Here is an 18,217-nt window from a genome sequence, read left to right as displayed (position 1 = left end):
ATAATGATGATTATTGCGCAACAATATAACGCAACATTATATAGATTAACCGTCTTTAATAGTACTAGTCTCTCATAGCAGTGGATCCAGAAACGTGATTAAGTCACGTTTCTTGATGTGCAACTTTTTTCTTCACGAAACTATTGACTCTCTAATTATTACTTGCAATGACGTAATTGTAGGTACCTAGGTAGAAATTACCTAGGTACCTTCGGACAATTTTACGGAAAGTTGAAGTGTCATGAATCCGGGCTCAACCATGGCTCGATTTAAGATTTAATTATTGCATATAATTTGTTTTAGGTCAGCCACGCGACTCTAACAGGATTTGGTTAGTGCACGAATTCAATTTTTAGGGTTCCGTACCCAAAGGGTAAAAACAGGATTCTATTACTAAGACTCCGCTGTCTGTCTGTCCGTATGTCACCAGGCTGTTGAAATTTTCACAGATGATGTATTTCTGTTGCCGCTATAACAACAAATACTAAAATCAGAATAAAATAAATATTTAAGTGGGGCTCCCATACAACCAACGTGACCGTGAACGTCCCATACAAAAAATTTGACAGTTCCGAAAAACTGACAGGCCGATATCGTCGCGGACTGGTAATTAGTAGGACCCTTAAGTATGGAAGGTAGAGGTAAGGAAATGAATCTTCATGTATCAAAAAGTGACCGCAAAACACAGTAAATAGGCGGCGCCACCATACACTGAAGTACCTAGACCATACACCTAGTATTTATATAGATGTGCGACCGTGAGGGACAGAACATACGCAATGCGACAAAATTAAAAACACGTTTTAACATTCCTGACAACATACCAGAAACAACCTACGTAATTTGGTCGGGTTATTTGCTGCCCCTCCCCTCCTTTCATCTCTACATTATTATACCTCTATGGTTCATGATATAGAGTCTCCTATATATTACAATACTCTTTGGTCTCAGAGCCTACCTAGCGCCACCGGAGAGATTAGGAACTATTATTTTAAGCTGAAAGCGGTCACTTTTGCAACAATTCTGCCATAAGAGATTGGCATCCTTTCTATACCATCCATACCTTAAGTATCAAAAAATGCTATTTGTCATAAGTACATACACCATAAACAATTTATTTTAAAACGTCAGTCCAAAGAGTATAATAGTATATGTATAGCGTCAGTCAATAAACTTCAATCAAACCACAACGATAAATATAAAAAAATATAATAAACATGAGGGTTAATAAGCCGCGACGATGCTAAGAATGTTAATACCTACCGAACTACATAAGAGAACCAATTGCCAGTAGAAGCCATTTCAGAATGAATCCTGCTGCGTATCTGCACAGCTTCGTCGTCTCAATCTTAGCGTATCGCTGGCTTCTAATCGTAGCCACAGAAATCTACCCCATCCTAATGATGTCTCGAATCCACACCGCGTAATGTCGTACACCAGATGCAAGTTCACCTACTTACCTAAACAGGACAAGGCGAATCAAACGAGTAAAGATTTTATGACCGTTCAATCCTCCGCGGTTTCAAACGCTACTCTCAGCTCTTATGTATTCGATCACTCAGTTACTGACACATTGGACATTATAGATAGCCCGTGGGTCACTGAATCTTGGAGCTCCACGCGTGAACTCTTTTCTATAGACTCCACAAATACAGGTTATCCAATATCAACAACAACATACGGTATTACTAGCCCATCTATACCGAGCGACATTCAAAAAACGGAACGTATTTGTGCTATTCTGGACGAAGTATCTTTTAATAGCTTGAGTTTGAATTACACTGAGTCTTCTCAGCTCCTGAATGCAAATACCTGGTTAAGCATCAGCTCGTTCCCCGATGACCGGTTCCTGGTGATTTCGAGTTCGTCCATTAGTTCAACCAGCGGAACCAGAAGACCTAGAAGAGCGGCATCGACACCGATCATTCCAACTAGTTTTAAAATACTGGACAGTATGAGTATACAAACGGCTATGTTCTAATTGGGGGTTATTCCCGCTAGTTACCACCAAGTTGTTACCAGTGGTAACTACTGGGATTTTTTTTCCACCTTTTACAACTGGTAACTACTGGGAAAAATAATTCCCAATAGTAACCACCAAACCGTGTGTTGTGTAAAAAAGATGTAACAAGGAAGAAATAATTGAAACATATAATACCTATGCATGTTTTTTCATTAGTCCTGAAGCCAAAAAAATTGTAAAAACACGTAATAACGTGTTGACGCTTACGAATACAATCCATAGTACTCATACTATAAATGCGAAAGTGTATGTCTGTCTGTTACCTTTTCACGCTTAAACCGCTGAACCGATTTAGATGAAATTTGGTACCTATGGACATAGTTTGAGGACCGAGAAAGGACATATGATGATGATTATAAAAACTATCCTAATTATTAGGAGTTTTTATAATCATCATCATCATCATTCCACGCAGACGACGCGGGCAGAAGCTATATAGTGGTTTAGGTATGTTAAGAACACCTCTGGACTGCGAAATTGTAAGGCCTGTAAGGGGCAATATGTGACACATCTATAGTTGCAGGCGCCCATAGGCTACGATAACCGCTTATAATCAGGCGGACTGTATACTGTTTTACCACCCAACGTAATATAAATAACTTTGTAAAACGAACCATCATACCTTCCACGTAAAGTTTAGGTACGTGACCTTCAACTTACCTACCAATGATGTCAATGTGTGCGTTACTTTTTTGGGTGCGACAAATAGCAAACAAAAATTGATATCCTTAACAAAAATGACGTTTTCAACCAAAAGGTACGACATTGTCGGTTGTCGATAAGGTTGATTTCTAATTGAAGCTATATGGAAATAGCGCCTTACTGACAAGCGACAATAAGTACCCTTTTGGTTGAAAATGGCACAAATATTCAAATTGCAATTTAGGTGTTGATCATTTGAACTTGAATCCGCGAGCATAAAACAACAACAAGGATGACGCATTTACAGTCGCCATCAGATATATCGGAGCGGCCGAGGTGATCAAAAATATCTGAACACGCACTAAAACCGTGTCCACCTTTAAAATTCACCTCCGTAAATTCATACTGGCTAAGCAAAAATGCAACACTTAGGCAACCGTGCACACTCAGTCACTCACACACAAATCGCATCGCATACACACTTACATACATACATACACACGAACATTCATAAGACTTAGGTATAGGCTAATCTTAATTAAGTAATTTGATTGTTATTTGTATTTGTTTGTATTTAAGCTTTCTCTTATTTATTTTTTACATTGTGTTCACTAGTCCATCGACTGGGCCTTATTGAAAATCAGCGTCGCGGAGTGTGCCATGTTGGCTCACACCGTGACACCAAGCTGAGTAAGGACCATTTAGCGCAACTTCATCCTGTGTAATTATTTCTAGTTTTAGTCTTATGTTGTGCTAATAAATGCTTTTTCTTTCTTTCTTAACGCCCTGACAATAGAGGCGTGTTCAAATATTTGTGAGCGCCTTGGCCGCTCCCATATATCTTGTGACGTCCTGCCTCTTAGGTAGATATTTGGGGAACAACAATAAACACATCCTATATTGGTTTCGAATGCACAGTTATGCACTCGTCCGTTCGGTGGCAGGGTCGGAGCGAGACTGCCTTTAACCCTACCCACATTATCGGCCGAGTGCTAACCGACATTCCATTTATTATATTATCTCATGACGTCACATCTCTTCCTTTTTATAATGATTTATGTTTATCTTATACTGCTAGGTTAATTTAGATTCTAATTCTGACATACTACTACCGGTTCGGAAAACAGCGTTAAACTCAGACCCGAGAAGAACCGGCGAAAGAAACTCGGCGAGTTGTTGATGTATTCATTTTGCAACAGTTCAACGATAAACATTTTTCAACAGTATCAAACCTTGGAATATTTACAACTATTCAATATATCTCTCTTAATTGCTTAGCGGTTAGCTGGAAGAGATCTCATAAAGAAATAAGTTCGCCTTTGTATACATTTATTGTATTATCTTATTGTTATTTTAATTTTACAATGTCAGTCCTTCTCCTTCTCCTTTTTTGCAGTTTTGAGTCTACTTTCTTTTATTCAAATTTATAAAAACTGAGGTTTCTCTTACAAGTATTAACCTATAGTATGACTACATAGTGCCTTATAATGGCTACACATTTCTAGGTATTTTCATTAGCATACCAGCTACATACATGTTTCACCAAATTAATACCTATTTCGTGAGTTTACAATAAAATTATATCATACAGGTCGCTTTCCAATAACATCTTGTATCTGTACAACAACTGATTGCCTTAGTTTTACTTGGCATATTTGATAATACAGTACATATATGTCTAGATATGATGCAATTTATAATATGCATAAATGGTCCAATGTTAAGTAAGGTAGGAATGTCACACTGCTACCGTTTACCGTACATACCACAACAAGCTGTGTAGTTTTACTTGTGTACAGGTATAATGTTATTTAAACAAACAATGGTATATATAAATAGATTTATATTAATTAGGTATAATGATGAACCTACATATTATGTATTTGACCGTTATTATTATAAATTGCACTGGACATATTATTTAGTTCTATAATTATAATACTTGTTGGATACAATATTGACATCAATTATATTCAAATACGGTATCTCGACTGTAATGTTAATCTAGCAACCTCAATTCACTATTTTTATTTTATTTTGTTGCCTCAACTAGGCACACTGTAATTTGGTGCAATCAAGATCAAGTCTGATCCGAATATTGTTCCTATTTGCTTATGTTTTTATACGTATACTTAATTAAAACCCATCTCTGTCTGGGTAATTGTCCGATATTAGCGCCATGGCTAGGCAGTCTGTTTTACGAACTCGGTTATTATGTACGTATGTGTGTTTTTCACTATTAGGAACAAGTCATATATAAAGTACCTCAGTGGCTTTCTCGCCGTGCAAGGTTTCACGCAACGCCACTGATTTTTACTTTGTTTTTTTATTTATTTTTCAGCATTTACTTTTTACCCAGCGTCTATTTATTTACCTCTGATTATCAATTTATAGAATTACGTGCTCTTTCGACACTAAAACTGATTGGCTTTAGGTAATTTATTCATTCTTGGACTTTTATTTAGTCGGCCCGTCGACTTTTATCGGTACTCTTTTAGTCCTAGTGCAGCTTTGCATTTGGAATTGGTCTTTGCAGACACATTTATCACATGCCGGCACCTTTTATCTTTTAGGGGAAAGGCAGCACCATTATTACAATCCTGTTGACCTGTTCGTTATAACGCGGACAACTAAGACATCATTGTAATACCAAGGAGAATATATATTAGGATAGACTAGACGGTTACTGTCATAGTAAATTTTGTAGTCACAGTAAATTTACTGCCATCTATCGACACACGATTAAAACTAAAAATGAAAATGTATAATAATACCAAAAATACAGATAAATTATTTTTTTATTTGTATTTACTATTTTTATATGATTTTGACCCATATTCTTTTACAGATATGTGTTAAAATTGTTAAATAACAAGCGAAACCGTCAACGCCATCTAGCCTAGAATCAATTTTTCTTGATTTCCGAGGCATGTATTTCCTTGGACTTTATTCATCTTATATGGAATTACATAGGTCTTTGGTAATACTATCCGTAATTAAGCACGGAACATGTGCGTTAGGTAAGTACCTTCTAACTACCGAGTTTCCATACTTAGCGAGTTATCGAAGTTATCTAACGTTTTTAACAACAGAACAGGTAGGCACACATACATAGGATTGGACCCCAAGACATACATTAAAATTCAACGAGTCTATGTGACAATTAGCAGAGTATCACTCCTTATCGTTAATAATAGGGTATTTGACAAATTTTTATTAATGGTATCAGTCGATCAGGTTTATTTTGAAAATCAAATGTCTATGCGACCCGTTGCCATAAGCAATACAATACAAGTCACAAATTATGGTCGAAGTCTGGCACCCGCACTTTACTGACGAAACGCTTCTAACAAAATGGCAATACGTCGTGACGTCACGATGTAACGTCGCTATTGCTTAGAAACCGTTTCGATGTATGGAAAACAAGCGGCGAAATATTGCATTTATGCGCCATACATAAAATGATACCATATTTTCTGTTTGGATGTTTAAAAACTTAAATTTTGAAACTGAGGTGTTTTTTGACTCTTCCCATTATTTTTCAAATTTAATTTTTTTTTTTTTTAATCATAAATTGTTCATTTTCTATCTATTAAACTAGATTTAGATTCAACATGAGTCACCAACCCTATTATCGTCACATAGTTGAAGAACTTATCAATTTCACTACATGGGCCGATATCCCATGCAGTACTCGCGAAGTTTTTCACTCCGATGGTATTTTTTCCGGGCTTATGTTCCACTTACGAAGTTTTCGCTCAAATTGTATTTATCTAAACGGAACTCATCTATTGCATAAACTGTACATTTATAGCTTTGTCTTTTCAGTCTATGAAACTCGACTTTGCTAGTTTTAATATTTATAGGTACTTTTGTGTTAATGTGTAGTTGTTTTAAATACACCACAGTCAGCATTAGCAATCCTGCCCCGCGTACCATAACCTCGGTAGTTGCATTTGAAAACTCGTTTAATTAAGGAGGACAAGGTAGACCATTTCATGAGTTTTCAAACTGCTGGCGTGGCAGAATTATTATAAGCATAACCATACCTTCCCAAGGCCCACGGTCCTACATGTAGTAGGTACCTACTTTTTAAGTTCGATGAAATTTAAAATTTTTACCTCATCTATTCGGAAAAGGGCTTTATTATTATTACTATTTACTCCTTAGACTATATTTTTATTTTTTTTATTTCTCAAATGAAAAGTGGAAAGCAGTATGGGTCACATGGTAGCAAAATTATTTTCACTGGCGTTGTCAACACTTGAATCCCTCACTACGCTCAGTATTCCATTTTAGAATTTCTCGCTTCGTTCAGGATTCAATGCAAGCCCTCGCCGTAACCATGACATTTTGCTACTTTGTGACATCACGTTTCACTAATGTTCAATGGAAGCAGAGTGGCATCTGCTTTGCTTTGTTCTATTTTAAAACAAAATAAAATTAACCCTATTTCCTATATTATCCTCGTGAGTCTAAATGTACATTAAAATGTACATATTCATTGCAATCTAATTTGAACCTTTTGATGAAACAAATAGAGTAGCGTTTCTTTTGTTTTACAGCGTTGTAAAACAAACGAAATTCGTTCCAATTTACTTATAGAATAAAGTTCAAATTAAAAATTTAAAAACTATATGGTGGGTCTTACGAGGTTAAAGGTTTAGATTTCATTAGCAAATTTCGGACTTTTTCCTTGTATGGCTGGGCCCCAGGAGGATCAGTGCAATCTTAACACAACATTAACAACCATAAAGGTATTTCCATGGAGAATAGGTAATTACTTGCTTTAACGACAAATTTCACCGACCGTATCAGTTTGTTTACTTATTTTTCTTTTTTACATTCTAGAAACAAGACTCAGGCAATAATGTGCTGATTTGGTAAACAATTAAAATTGATACCTAAATAGCACATGTTGTGCAGCTGATCAGTTGAGTTTTATTAAGTCTGACGCTAAATAAAGTCTACACTACAATTATGAGACACGTCCATTGTAAAGTGTACACTTATTATTTATTTAGATAACTTCTGGTTAAAACTATTATGTGAACTATTATGAAGCAGTTGTCGTTAATACCACATATTCGTGAGCTACTAATATATTACAGTCATCATTCGCTTGCCCTTGTCCCATTCATATGTCCCATGTATACTACAGTTGTACCTGGATCAACAACCGTTACGCAGACAAAAGCATTTAATAGTATTCAGACTAAATAAGACGTTGAAATATGCTTTATAGTAATCCTATTAGCGCAAAAGTAGTTCTTTTCTCGACCATACTGTAGTTTAAATACCAAAAGTGTACCTTACAAAAATTTTTATGTGCTCAGACTGCTTTGTGGGTAGTCATACCTGCGCTATTTGGGTCATTCTTCTCCTTTCCTTTTATTGAGAAGAATATAAAACTGATAACTTTTTGTCGGCCAGCATCATCTACGGCACCATGCCGCAAGGATATATTATATTTTTATTTATTGGAGTAAATTTCCAATATTTTTGTTTCTAGTTAAATACTGACTAGATTGATGTACACACTTATACTGATTGATACCCATGATTTTTAATCAGTATGGAACTTTCCGCCCTAAATAGGCCTTATGCATGTACATACCTATTTATATATTTTTAAAACAAAAATGAATTGTATATTCGTTACCCTTTCCGTAGTATTAATGTAACCTTTCCGTCCTTCTGGTCATCTATACTAACCACCTTATTAGTCGTAAGCCATAAACTACTGCAAAAATTTCGCCTTTATTACAATAGCTAAAAATTTGTGGAACAAAGATTAAATTTGCATCCATCTGTTCTTGTCAGAATGTGTATTTAAATAGTAACCCAGAAGTTAGAAAATAAGGATTTCGCAATGGCAGACGCCCGATTCGGGTCTCGCCATAGCCGAAAGGCTAATTATTATTGTTAGGTAGGTGTAATAGTACTTACTAGAAAGATAGGCATAGGCCAGCCAAGCCATTCTCAAGTGTTTAGCGAAATATTTCGCTTTTCAAAACTGTTCCGTCACCAAAGTTTAAGAACCGCTGGCATAGGCAATTATAATTTACACAATAGGTTTGATGTCCAGATGCGCCGCCGCAGCCTGGCCCCATACCGAATACGAATTGTTTAGGTATATAAGTAGATTACTTCCGTAACTAATAAACACGGCAGGTCTTTGTTTGTAATATTTAAATGTTTATTTTGAAGGCGTTAACATTTATCGGTAAAAGTTGGGTAACGAATTAACAATTCCTATAACCTTTTTGTGTACGTTTATGTACATCTCGTGGGTTCTTTATTTATTACATCGATATATTTAGCAATAAATAGCTTTAGTGGTGCAACTAGTTAGTAAGCTGCTATTTATATCCCTCTTTCTTATTTTTGAGACAGGATTTTCACTTATTTGGTAACTCGTCGCCACTGTGACGTCCTGCCTCTTAGGTAGATATTTGGGGAACAACAATAAACACATCCTATATTGGTTTCGAATGCACAGTTATGCACTCGTCCGTTCGGTGGCAGGGTCGGAGCGAGACTGCCTTTAACCCTACCCACATTATCGGCCGAGTGCTAACCGACATTCCATTTATTATATTATCTCATGACGTCACATATCTGATGGCGACTGTACAAGTTGGTTATTGACATGGTTTTATTATATTAGAATTTGTACTAATACAAATGGATATCTAGAAGAAACCCGATGAACAGAGGGCTTATTATGTAATTTATGTATGTGTATTACGTTAAGGTTGTGTTGTGATTAGCGTTTTTAAACAATGTGTTAACCTTTGGACGACAATGACCGATATATACGCACCGTAGGTTCAACGCCAAAGACCGATTAATCGGTCATAGACTGCAGAGCAACATAGACCTACGTGCATATGTATAAAGTTCAATTTCAGTTTTGACACTTCTGGATAACAGCTTTTGTGTTTGACACGGCGTCGAGAAGGTTATTCGTACACATTGTCGTTAAAGCATAGACAAAAAGTATTCGCTACATTATTTATCTTGGCACATGAACCCCACGACAGTAGGTAGGTATCTTGCCCGCGGTCTAGACTGTCTTTTTCTAACTGTAGGTGTTAATTAGAGAAGGACGGGTAGTCTCTGTCATGGCGCTCCTATGCTAAGCCTACTGGGGAACTGATAATAATGACAGCGCACACTATGGCATTAACGTGAACTTTGTGGCTATTTGACATTAAGCCAAAGGTCAAACTAATGTCGCCCAGCGAAAATGGACATTTTATTATTTTCCTCTCTGTTGCTTGAAAACACAACAACAATACATTTATATTATTATAGTGATAACATGACAATGTAAGATTATTACTGAATAAATGATATGATATGATATGATTTTTATAGCTCGCGACAAGAACCATAGGTATATTAAATTCATATGGTGCTTGCTCGCGATAAAATTATGATCGAAGTCTAATTAAAGGGTCCACTTTGTCGCTACCATAAGGACGAGATTTGCTTATATCGTTATACGAATAACCTGTCAAAGCGTCCTTGTGGCAAGCGACAAAGTGGGACTTTTTGCTTAGAAACGACACATACAGTCGCCATCAAATATATATCGGAGCGGCCTCTATTAGCAGATATATTTGAGCGCCTCGGCCGCTCTGATATATCTCGGAAATAAAGTATCGGAAATAAACAGAAATAATATTTATTTGAAACATTAAAAGCATTATATACATCTAAAACTAAACTGTATACAAATTTAAATCTTATTTTTACATAACTTTGCATTAGTCCTTGGCAAGACTTTCCGATGACGTCCACAGCCGTCTGTGGCGGTCAAAGGGTTCGTAAACCTAAAAGATATCTAAAAGGTAAAAATAATATTGAAAGACTGGCAAGGGCGTAGCCAGCCAATGAACTAGGGGGGAGGTAAGATGATATCGCCGAGGCATAGGGGGCCGGGGGGGGGGGGGCAGAGGCCGCAGAGGGGCATACATTATATGTAAGATATGAGCTCCAGGGGTGGGCGGTTGCCCCCCCCCCCTGCCTGTACCTACCTACGCCCATGATGACTGGGTAATAATCTAACCAGACAAACAGCATGCCTGCCACATAAAAATTACATCCTAAGCTTTGGGCGCATTGGTGATGCCAATAACAGACTTGTAGTACTTAGGTTCACTCAGGGAGTTTACCAGGAATGCCCCCAGGTCGTACTTGGAGATGGCTCTACCCGGAGACTTCTCCGGGTTCACTTCAACAATGACTTCCCTGCTTGGCTCATCTGTGTACAAACGAAATACAATTTTGAGGCACTTCTACAAATAAAAAAGATAAATATTTGGGGATAATCTTACACAGATTAATCTAACCTGAACAGATCCTTCAGGCAAACTGAATATTTGTCTGATACTTCTCCTACTTGTCTTCCTATCATACCCTAACTCAGCACTGCAGGTCTGGCTGCAGGGTAGCGGGGCTAAATCAACCCTTATATTTATTTATACAAGGAATTCCAACATCTATAAAATATTAGTTTAACTTTTTAAATAACAATACAGAGCCAATTAGAGGAACTCGCAAATAGAAACTGAATATAATAATATGTTACACAGTACACGCTATGATAACATTGCACAGTATGTGATTACAGTATAGGATATATCAAAATTAAAAGATTTTTTTGGGCCCAAGAGAAGGTTCTTGAGGCAATCTGTAATTTTTACAGGTCAGGTCAGGTTAAAGTTAAGTATCTAAATACATATAGTCATGTCCTTGATCAGTGACTTTTGAATTGACAAGTGTTATCACTTCTCAGTTTGAAGAAGTGACATTTTCAATAAAGTTGTACTTAAATAGACACATACAACAAAACCATTACCCAGTGAAATGCCAGGAACCTACGACAGAATACATTGATATTGTAAGTCAACAACATGTTGGTTATGTCCTTCAGCTCTTCCATTATGTAGGCTAAGCATGACAATGATATATCAAGGATAAGATTACATGAGATTAGATACTTAGGAAAGTTTGCCAGCAAACTGCTATACACTATGCAATGACGCAACAAGCAACGTAAAGTTGACCTCGACGCTAAAGTATGTTGAGTGAGGTAGGTGCATGATAATTATAATATAGGCCTTGACTATGATTGTTTAAACTTAGCTTTAGTTGTAAGTTTAGTTTTTTGCATGCCAGATGCTGGTGAAATATGTGATACTTATGTATAATATTGTCTGACCACCTTTTGTACCATATTTCATGCAAAATAAAGTTATTTTCTTTCTTTCTTTCAAACGCGACAAGCTGAAAGCACGCCAACCTGCTTCCATCCACTACCACTATGTGCTGGCTGGTGTGCTCTCAATGTGCGCGGGGGTTCACCTCGAAGATCGGCTACGTCAGTCATATTAGGGCGCAAGAGCGCCGTGCCAACAGTAACTGTTAGCTCTTAGTTACTAGGAGTCAAAGTGGTTGCCATGGTCGTAATCGGCCGGAAGGATCATCATCATACACTATGGCAGATTAGTGTCAATGAATATTTGTAACTTAAAAAAACTCACCAGCAATATGTGGAGGGAACACAGCAACATAGTTCAAACCACTGTCTTTAACCGCCTGGTACATCCTCTTGTGGTCCTCATTCAGATCCACAAACCTCGGGGGCACCTTGTCAGGCTCATAGAACAAGAACGCTGACAGACAGACTGACAAGATCTTCACACCCTTTGCCCGCATAGCTTCAATAATGTTCTTAGTGCCTTCAGACAGGTCCGAGGTAGGTTCTAGTTGGTTGTTAGTCCCCAGGGCTATGACTACTGCGTCCATGTCTTCAACGGCGTCATTGACCGAGTCCGGCTCAAGAACATTGCCTTGGAAGATTTCAACTTTGCCCTTCAGATTTTCTGGGAGTTTGGAAGGCGTGCGGACGAATGCTCGTACTTCTAATCCTAAAAACGTAGTTATGATCATTAAGTTATGATTTGTGAAATATTGAAAAAACAATTTTATTTAAGAAATGAATAGTATTGCATTTTTTTATACTAAAGACAGGTATTTGAAATTTATTTGTACATGACATCATTGTCATCCAATAATATGATGCTTGTAATAATTAATATCTTACCCTTTTTTACAGCAGCTTCCACCGCACAGAGTCCTGTCATTCCCGTGGAGCCGAATATCACAATTTTCTTCACCATGATGATTGCTAGTCACTACAAACAACCAGAAAAACAACTTGTTTTTAAAATAATTGGTTTAGACAGACAACAGGAAACGCTGAATTAAATAACAGGTTAAACTGGTTTAGCACCTAGTCTACGAGTGAAGTACCTTTATCTATATTGATAAATGCAGATAATTCACGACTTGCCCAACAAAAACTCCGATGCTAATGCACACGAAATAATACTGAACTCTAATTGAAATGATTTAGTGACGCACGATGCGCGTAAACGAATATGATTTTGGAATAAATTATTATGTTAATTTATTACCTTACCGGTTTTTAAACGCTTGCTTGAGAATGCAGTTCTGCCCCTCCTAATCTAATTGACTTGTAAATTGGTGTTTAAAACAAATTTCCTCAATTCAATGTAAGTTGTAATATTATATACCCGGCAGCCGGCTGTCAAAATATAACCTGGACAGTTATGTAATGCTGTAGGCATGTAATGAATGGCAAACATTTTTGTATTTTTTCATTTGGTCGGATTATAAGTGTGGCAACTTTTTTATATTTCTACTAAATTAGTAAAAAATTGGGTTATCTATAGTTTGTCAAAGAACTGTCTCATTTCAAACATAGACAGAGAGACTCATACTATCTTTGTCTCACACTAGTACTAGCACCCAAAAGAATAGTTATTTACGATACAAGTGCGGAAAAAAGGAAATTCGAAACGAGTGGCGATAAATTAAAACACGACCGCAGGGAGTGTTTTAAATCGACACGAGTTGCGAATTACCTATTCGCACGTGCATGACGTGTATCGTACAACGTTTTACAGTACATATGGCCCTTTAAACTTTCGACATATGCACGAAAAGTGCTATTTGACGCACTAGTGCGAGAAAGTAGCACCATATGTACTGTAAAAGTCATTTTCATGTGTCAATAATTTATACGGTTTATAATTAATTCATTGAAAGAAATAAACATTTTACAGGCAAACAATTATGAACTAGAGGTTAAAGGTTAGAGGTTGTGAGCAAAGGCTCACAACTCTGAAGCTCGCTCCCGACTACGCGGCGCGAAGCTGCGAACGCGAATGTGGTCGATTTCACTGATTAGCGGACTAGACTCCACACTCGCGTTCGCGGCTTCGCTCCGCGATTCACGGACGAGTGTGGAGAGCCCTATATGATTAAAATACATATTTGACATTTATTTGCAACAGTGCAATAACGAAACGCCATTATAACCTCCAAAGTTCGCGTGTAGTGTATACATCTGTAGAGTACTCATGTAAAATAAATAAAATAACCAATATAAAAATGACCGAAGAATACTTTCCTCGTGGCGGAAAAAAGCCAAATGTGACATATTTTAAGCAAAGCAGTAACGTAAGTACTTAATGCGGTATATATACCATCTCTGTTATGAAAAGATGGGTTTAATTTTCAATACCTTTGCATTAGTTTTTAGGTGCTGCAGAAAAAGGCCAAGGAAAGAAGAAAAAACAAAAGAAAAGACCGGAGAATGATGATGGATACTTGTCTGATGAAGCGGTTAAGGAGGTGGATCAGTCATACAAAATGTGCGCATCTGGGATTGGATATAAGGTAGTATGAATAATTGAATTCTAAGTTTCTTTTACGTATCTTGTTTATGTATACAAGGAAAATTATTAGTCTGACAAACATAATGAGTATCTTTTTAGGGTTCCGTACCCAAAGGGTTAAAACCGGAACCCTATTACTAAGACTCCGCTGTCTGTCTGTCAGCAGACTGCAACTCATGAACCGTGATAGACAGTTGAAATTTTCACAGATGATGTATTTCTGTTGCCGCTATAACAACAAATACTAAAAAGTACGGAACCCTCGGTGGGCACGTCCGACTCGAACTTGGCCGGTTTTTTATAGAAAAAGCCGCCAACTGAAAACGTAATGGAAAAAAAGTAGGAAAGGGAATTTTCTCATAAATGTGTAGTGACTTTCTTATTTTTTTAAGCTCCTATATTATAAACTTTATCTAAACTATTAAAGACATAGGTATATACAAGTATTTTGTTTAATTTGTTGTAAAATTATAATATTTCCAGACACTGAAACCGGGTGTGAATCTGCTGGGCCGAGTATGGAAAGTGCTAGATACAAAGCTGCGCATCACAATGCCTGGCAAGACAGAGGGCAGCGTCATGGCCTGCCATGTCAGTGAGCCCTACAACAAGATGCTGGAGGCTTATGTTAATGATGAGGTATTTAATATAACTCACAGTTTAGGGGTCCAGACACTGGCATGGGTCAGGTTCGCGTTGACAGACTGACTTTTCACAACTACCCCACTTTGTACCCAAATGTCAAAACCTACCCCCATTGTCTATACATAACATACCTCCCCCATTAAGAGAGTTCACTATTTTATAAAGTTCACTAACACTATTACCTAACCCTACACTATGCTACTGTTACACTACTTTAACACTTCAACTATTCTTCCTCCGTCTCTACATTTCTACATTCAGACAGTTCTGACTCACTACCACTATCGCTATCCGCTAGGGCTATTCTCTTATAATCGGGTGAGTCTGGGGGTGTGGTCTGTCTAGCACGTTTGTGGCTGCTGGATGCGGTATTTTGTGGGTTTCCGTGTATCGTGATGTCCTGGGGTCCGGACACCCCTATGATATCCGCCCAACGATGAGGCGAAGGTATCGCAACTCGGGTATCCTCGTCATCGTCATCCGTAGCATCATCGGTTACCTCAGGGACCTTCTGTTGTCCTTCCCCCCGCAACCGAGCATTTGATTGATGTGTCGTACTAACATCTTATCGTTCCATTTCACTAAGTATCTGCAGACCCCTAGCCGCTTTTCCACCGTCCCTTTCAACCAGCGTGGTCCACCGCAGTAGTTCTTTACGTACACTGACTGTCCAGTATTAAACTCCCTGTTCTTTGTCTCACTATTCTTCTCTATTACTTTTTCCTTATCAACACATCTGAAAGACAGGGGGTTTAACCTATCGAACTTAGTTCTAAAACGCCGCTGTTGTTCAGGAGCTCAGCCGGAGTTTTATCATTGACGCTGTTTGGTGTGGTACGTAAACCATACAGTATCGCTGGTAATCTCACTTCCCATGGTCCAGATGTTATTTTCCTTAATTTAGCCTTCACTGTCTGCACCGTTCTTTCCGCTTGACCGTTGGTCGCAGGGTGGTAAGGGGCGGACAGGACTTGTCTGATCCCTTGGGATTCTAAGTATTTACGGAACTCCTCTGAAACAAAACTTCTTCCATTATCACTTACAAGTACATCAGGAAGACCTTGTTCTGCAAAAACATCCCGCAATATTCTTATTAACGTAGAGCTACTCATATCTGGTACGATCTTGACCTCTGGCCACTTAGAATAAGCGTCAATTACAATTAAAAATATCTTTCCTTGAAATGGCCCAGCGTAATCCATATGTAGTCTAGACCATGCTTTATCTGGCTTTATCCAATGATGGGTAACTTTAGATGGCATATTTCGATTTTCTGCACACACGTTACAGCTCTTCACCATGTCTTCAATTTGCTTATCCATCGCAGGCCACCAAAAATAGCTTCTCGCCATAGCCTTTGTGATCACAATACCGTCGTGATTCATATGCAACTCCTCCAGCACTTTTCCTCGCATCTTCTCTGGTATAACCACTCTATTTCCCCATAAAATGCAATCTTTATACATGGAAAACTCGTCTCGCTTTTGCCAGTAAACCTTGTACTCGTCATTACTCTTTCCAGGCCATCCGTTACGTATCCAATATAATATTTTACTGAGACACTTATCCTTTTTTGTCAAGTTGGCCACTTCTATGGCAGAAAACTCCAATTCAATGGGTGTCTCCTCTATTAGTAGAATTCCTAAAAAATCCTCTTCCGGCGTTTGCGTACCTGGTGGACCCGGCCATCGACTGAGGGCATCTGCGTTTCCAATTTTTTTCCCCTGGACATATTGTATTTCATAGTCGTAAGAGTTCAGTAGGAGTGCCCACCGTAACATCCTAGGTGATATAATGTTGGGTATAGGTTTCTTTGAATCGAATATCCCCAACAAAGGCTTATGATCTGTCTTGATAATCACTCTTCGACCACTTATAAACTGATGAAATTTCTTCAAGCCAAATATTATAGCAGCTGCTTCCTTGTCTATTTGTGCATAATTACGTTCATGTGTGTTCATGGTTCTCGAGGCAAACATTACGGGTCTGATACTTCCATCAGCCATCTCGTGTTCTAACACTGCTCCCAGTCCGTACTGTGACGCGTCACAAGATAAAATAAGTTTCTTTTTTATGTCATAATGCACCAGAGTATCTTTACTGGAAAGCATTTTCCTTAGCTTCTCAAATGAATTTTGATGTTCTTTTCCCCATTTCCATTTCGCGTCTTTGTCAAGTAATCTGTACAATGGCTCAGAAATCGACGCTTTGTGTGGCAAAAATCTATCATAAAAATTTATCAGCCCCAGGAATGCTTGAAGCTCTTTCACATTACGAGGTGCAGGCGTCTTTTCAATCTCATTAATCTTCTCCTCGCAAGGATGAATACCAAATTCGTCAATCATAAAACCTAAAAACTGCACACTCCTGGCAGCAAATTTACATTTGTTTTTATTCACTCGCAATCCCGCTTCCTGTAACTTATGAAGCACCGCCTCGAGCCTCCTATTGTGTTCTTGCACTCCATTGCCAGTCACCACAATATCGTCTAACAGTACGGCTACCCCAGGGATACCAGCCAATAGCGTCGACATGAGTCGTTGGAATATGCCAGGACAAGCCTTTACCCCGAAAGGTAATCTCTTCATTTTATATAACCCCTTAGGGGTATTAATAGTTAGCAAATTCGCTGTCTCCTCATCTACCATAACCTGGGTGTACGCCCGTTCCAAATCTATCTTTGTAAATAAAACTCCCCCTTGTAATTCCGCAAAAGCTTCACTGAGGGTAGGTAAGGGGTAAGTGTCAGTATCCGTCACGGCATTCACTGTCGCCCTATAATCCCCGCACAGACGTACCTTGCCATCTTGCTTAAGTACTGGAACTATAGGTGTGGCCCATTCGGAATGTGACGTCGCCTCCAAAACGCCTTCGGCTTCTAGCCTATCCAACTCTTCGTAAATTCGGCCTTTTATTGCGAACGGCACCGGTCTGCTCTTAAAAAATACTGGCTTTGCTCCTTCTTTTGGCCTAATACACACTACATGCCCCGTATATTTCCCTAATCCTTCCTGAAAAACTCCTACATAGCGTTTCTGTATTCCATTTAGTGTTGTGGCCACTTCATCGCTGTCAACCTTTAAACTATTTACTCCTTGGACATGTATCCCTAAATCCCGGAACCAATTCC

At 38.2% G+C, this 18,217-nt stretch overlaps 1 protein-coding gene across 3 annotated transcripts; it reads right to left on the bottom strand.

The window, feature by feature from the left end:
• Positions 1 to 10,342: 10,342 nt before the first annotated feature.
• LOC134748197 (flavin reductase (NADPH)) lies at positions 10,343 to 13,237 on the bottom strand. 3 transcript variants are annotated; one of them, XM_063682909.1, is made up of 4 exons: positions 13,161 to 13,237; positions 12,783 to 12,873; positions 12,220 to 12,606; positions 10,343 to 10,937 (listed from the first exon to the last, which is right to left on the bottom strand). In XM_063682909.1, the coding sequence occupies exons 2-4, from the start codon at positions 12,856 to 12,858 to the stop codon at positions 10,780 to 10,782; spliced, it is 621 nt and encodes a 206-aa protein (XP_063538979.1). In that variant the 5' UTR covers positions 12,859 to 12,873; positions 13,161 to 13,237; the 3' UTR covers positions 10,343 to 10,779. The 3 variants fall into 3 exon arrangements, with proteins under 3 accessions (XP_063538979.1, XP_063538981.1, XP_063538980.1); XM_063682911.1 differs by having other exon boundaries at positions 13,156 to 13,176; XM_063682910.1 differs by lacking the exon at positions 13,161 to 13,237 and adding an exon at positions 12,992 to 13,063.
• Positions 13,238 to 18,217: the final 4,980 nt, after the last annotated feature.

The sequence above is a fragment of the Cydia strobilella genome, chromosome 16 (genome assembly GCF_947568885.1).
Source record: "Cydia strobilella chromosome 16, ilCydStro3.1, whole genome shotgun sequence".
Taxonomy (NCBI): domain Eukaryota; kingdom Metazoa; phylum Arthropoda; class Insecta; order Lepidoptera; family Tortricidae; genus Cydia; species Cydia strobilella.
Note: the sequence above shows the minus strand (reverse complement) of the source record. Positions and strands in the feature narration are given on the sequence as shown.

Excerpts from the sequence above, each read along its gene's own strand:
- LOC134748197 (XM_063682909.1), bottom strand. The coding sequence starts at position 12,858 with ATGGTGAAGAAAATTGTGATATTCGGCTCCACGGGAATGACAGGACTC. Across the intron at positions 12,607-12,782 it reads GGAAGCTGCTGTAAAAAAGG|GATTAGAAGTACGAGCATTC; the intron begins GTAAGATATTAA and ends CTACGTTTTTAG. Across the intron at positions 10,938-12,219 it reads GTTCCCTCCACATATTGCTG|ATGAGCCAAGCAGGGAAGTC; the intron begins GTGAGTTTTTTT and ends GTTTGTACACAG.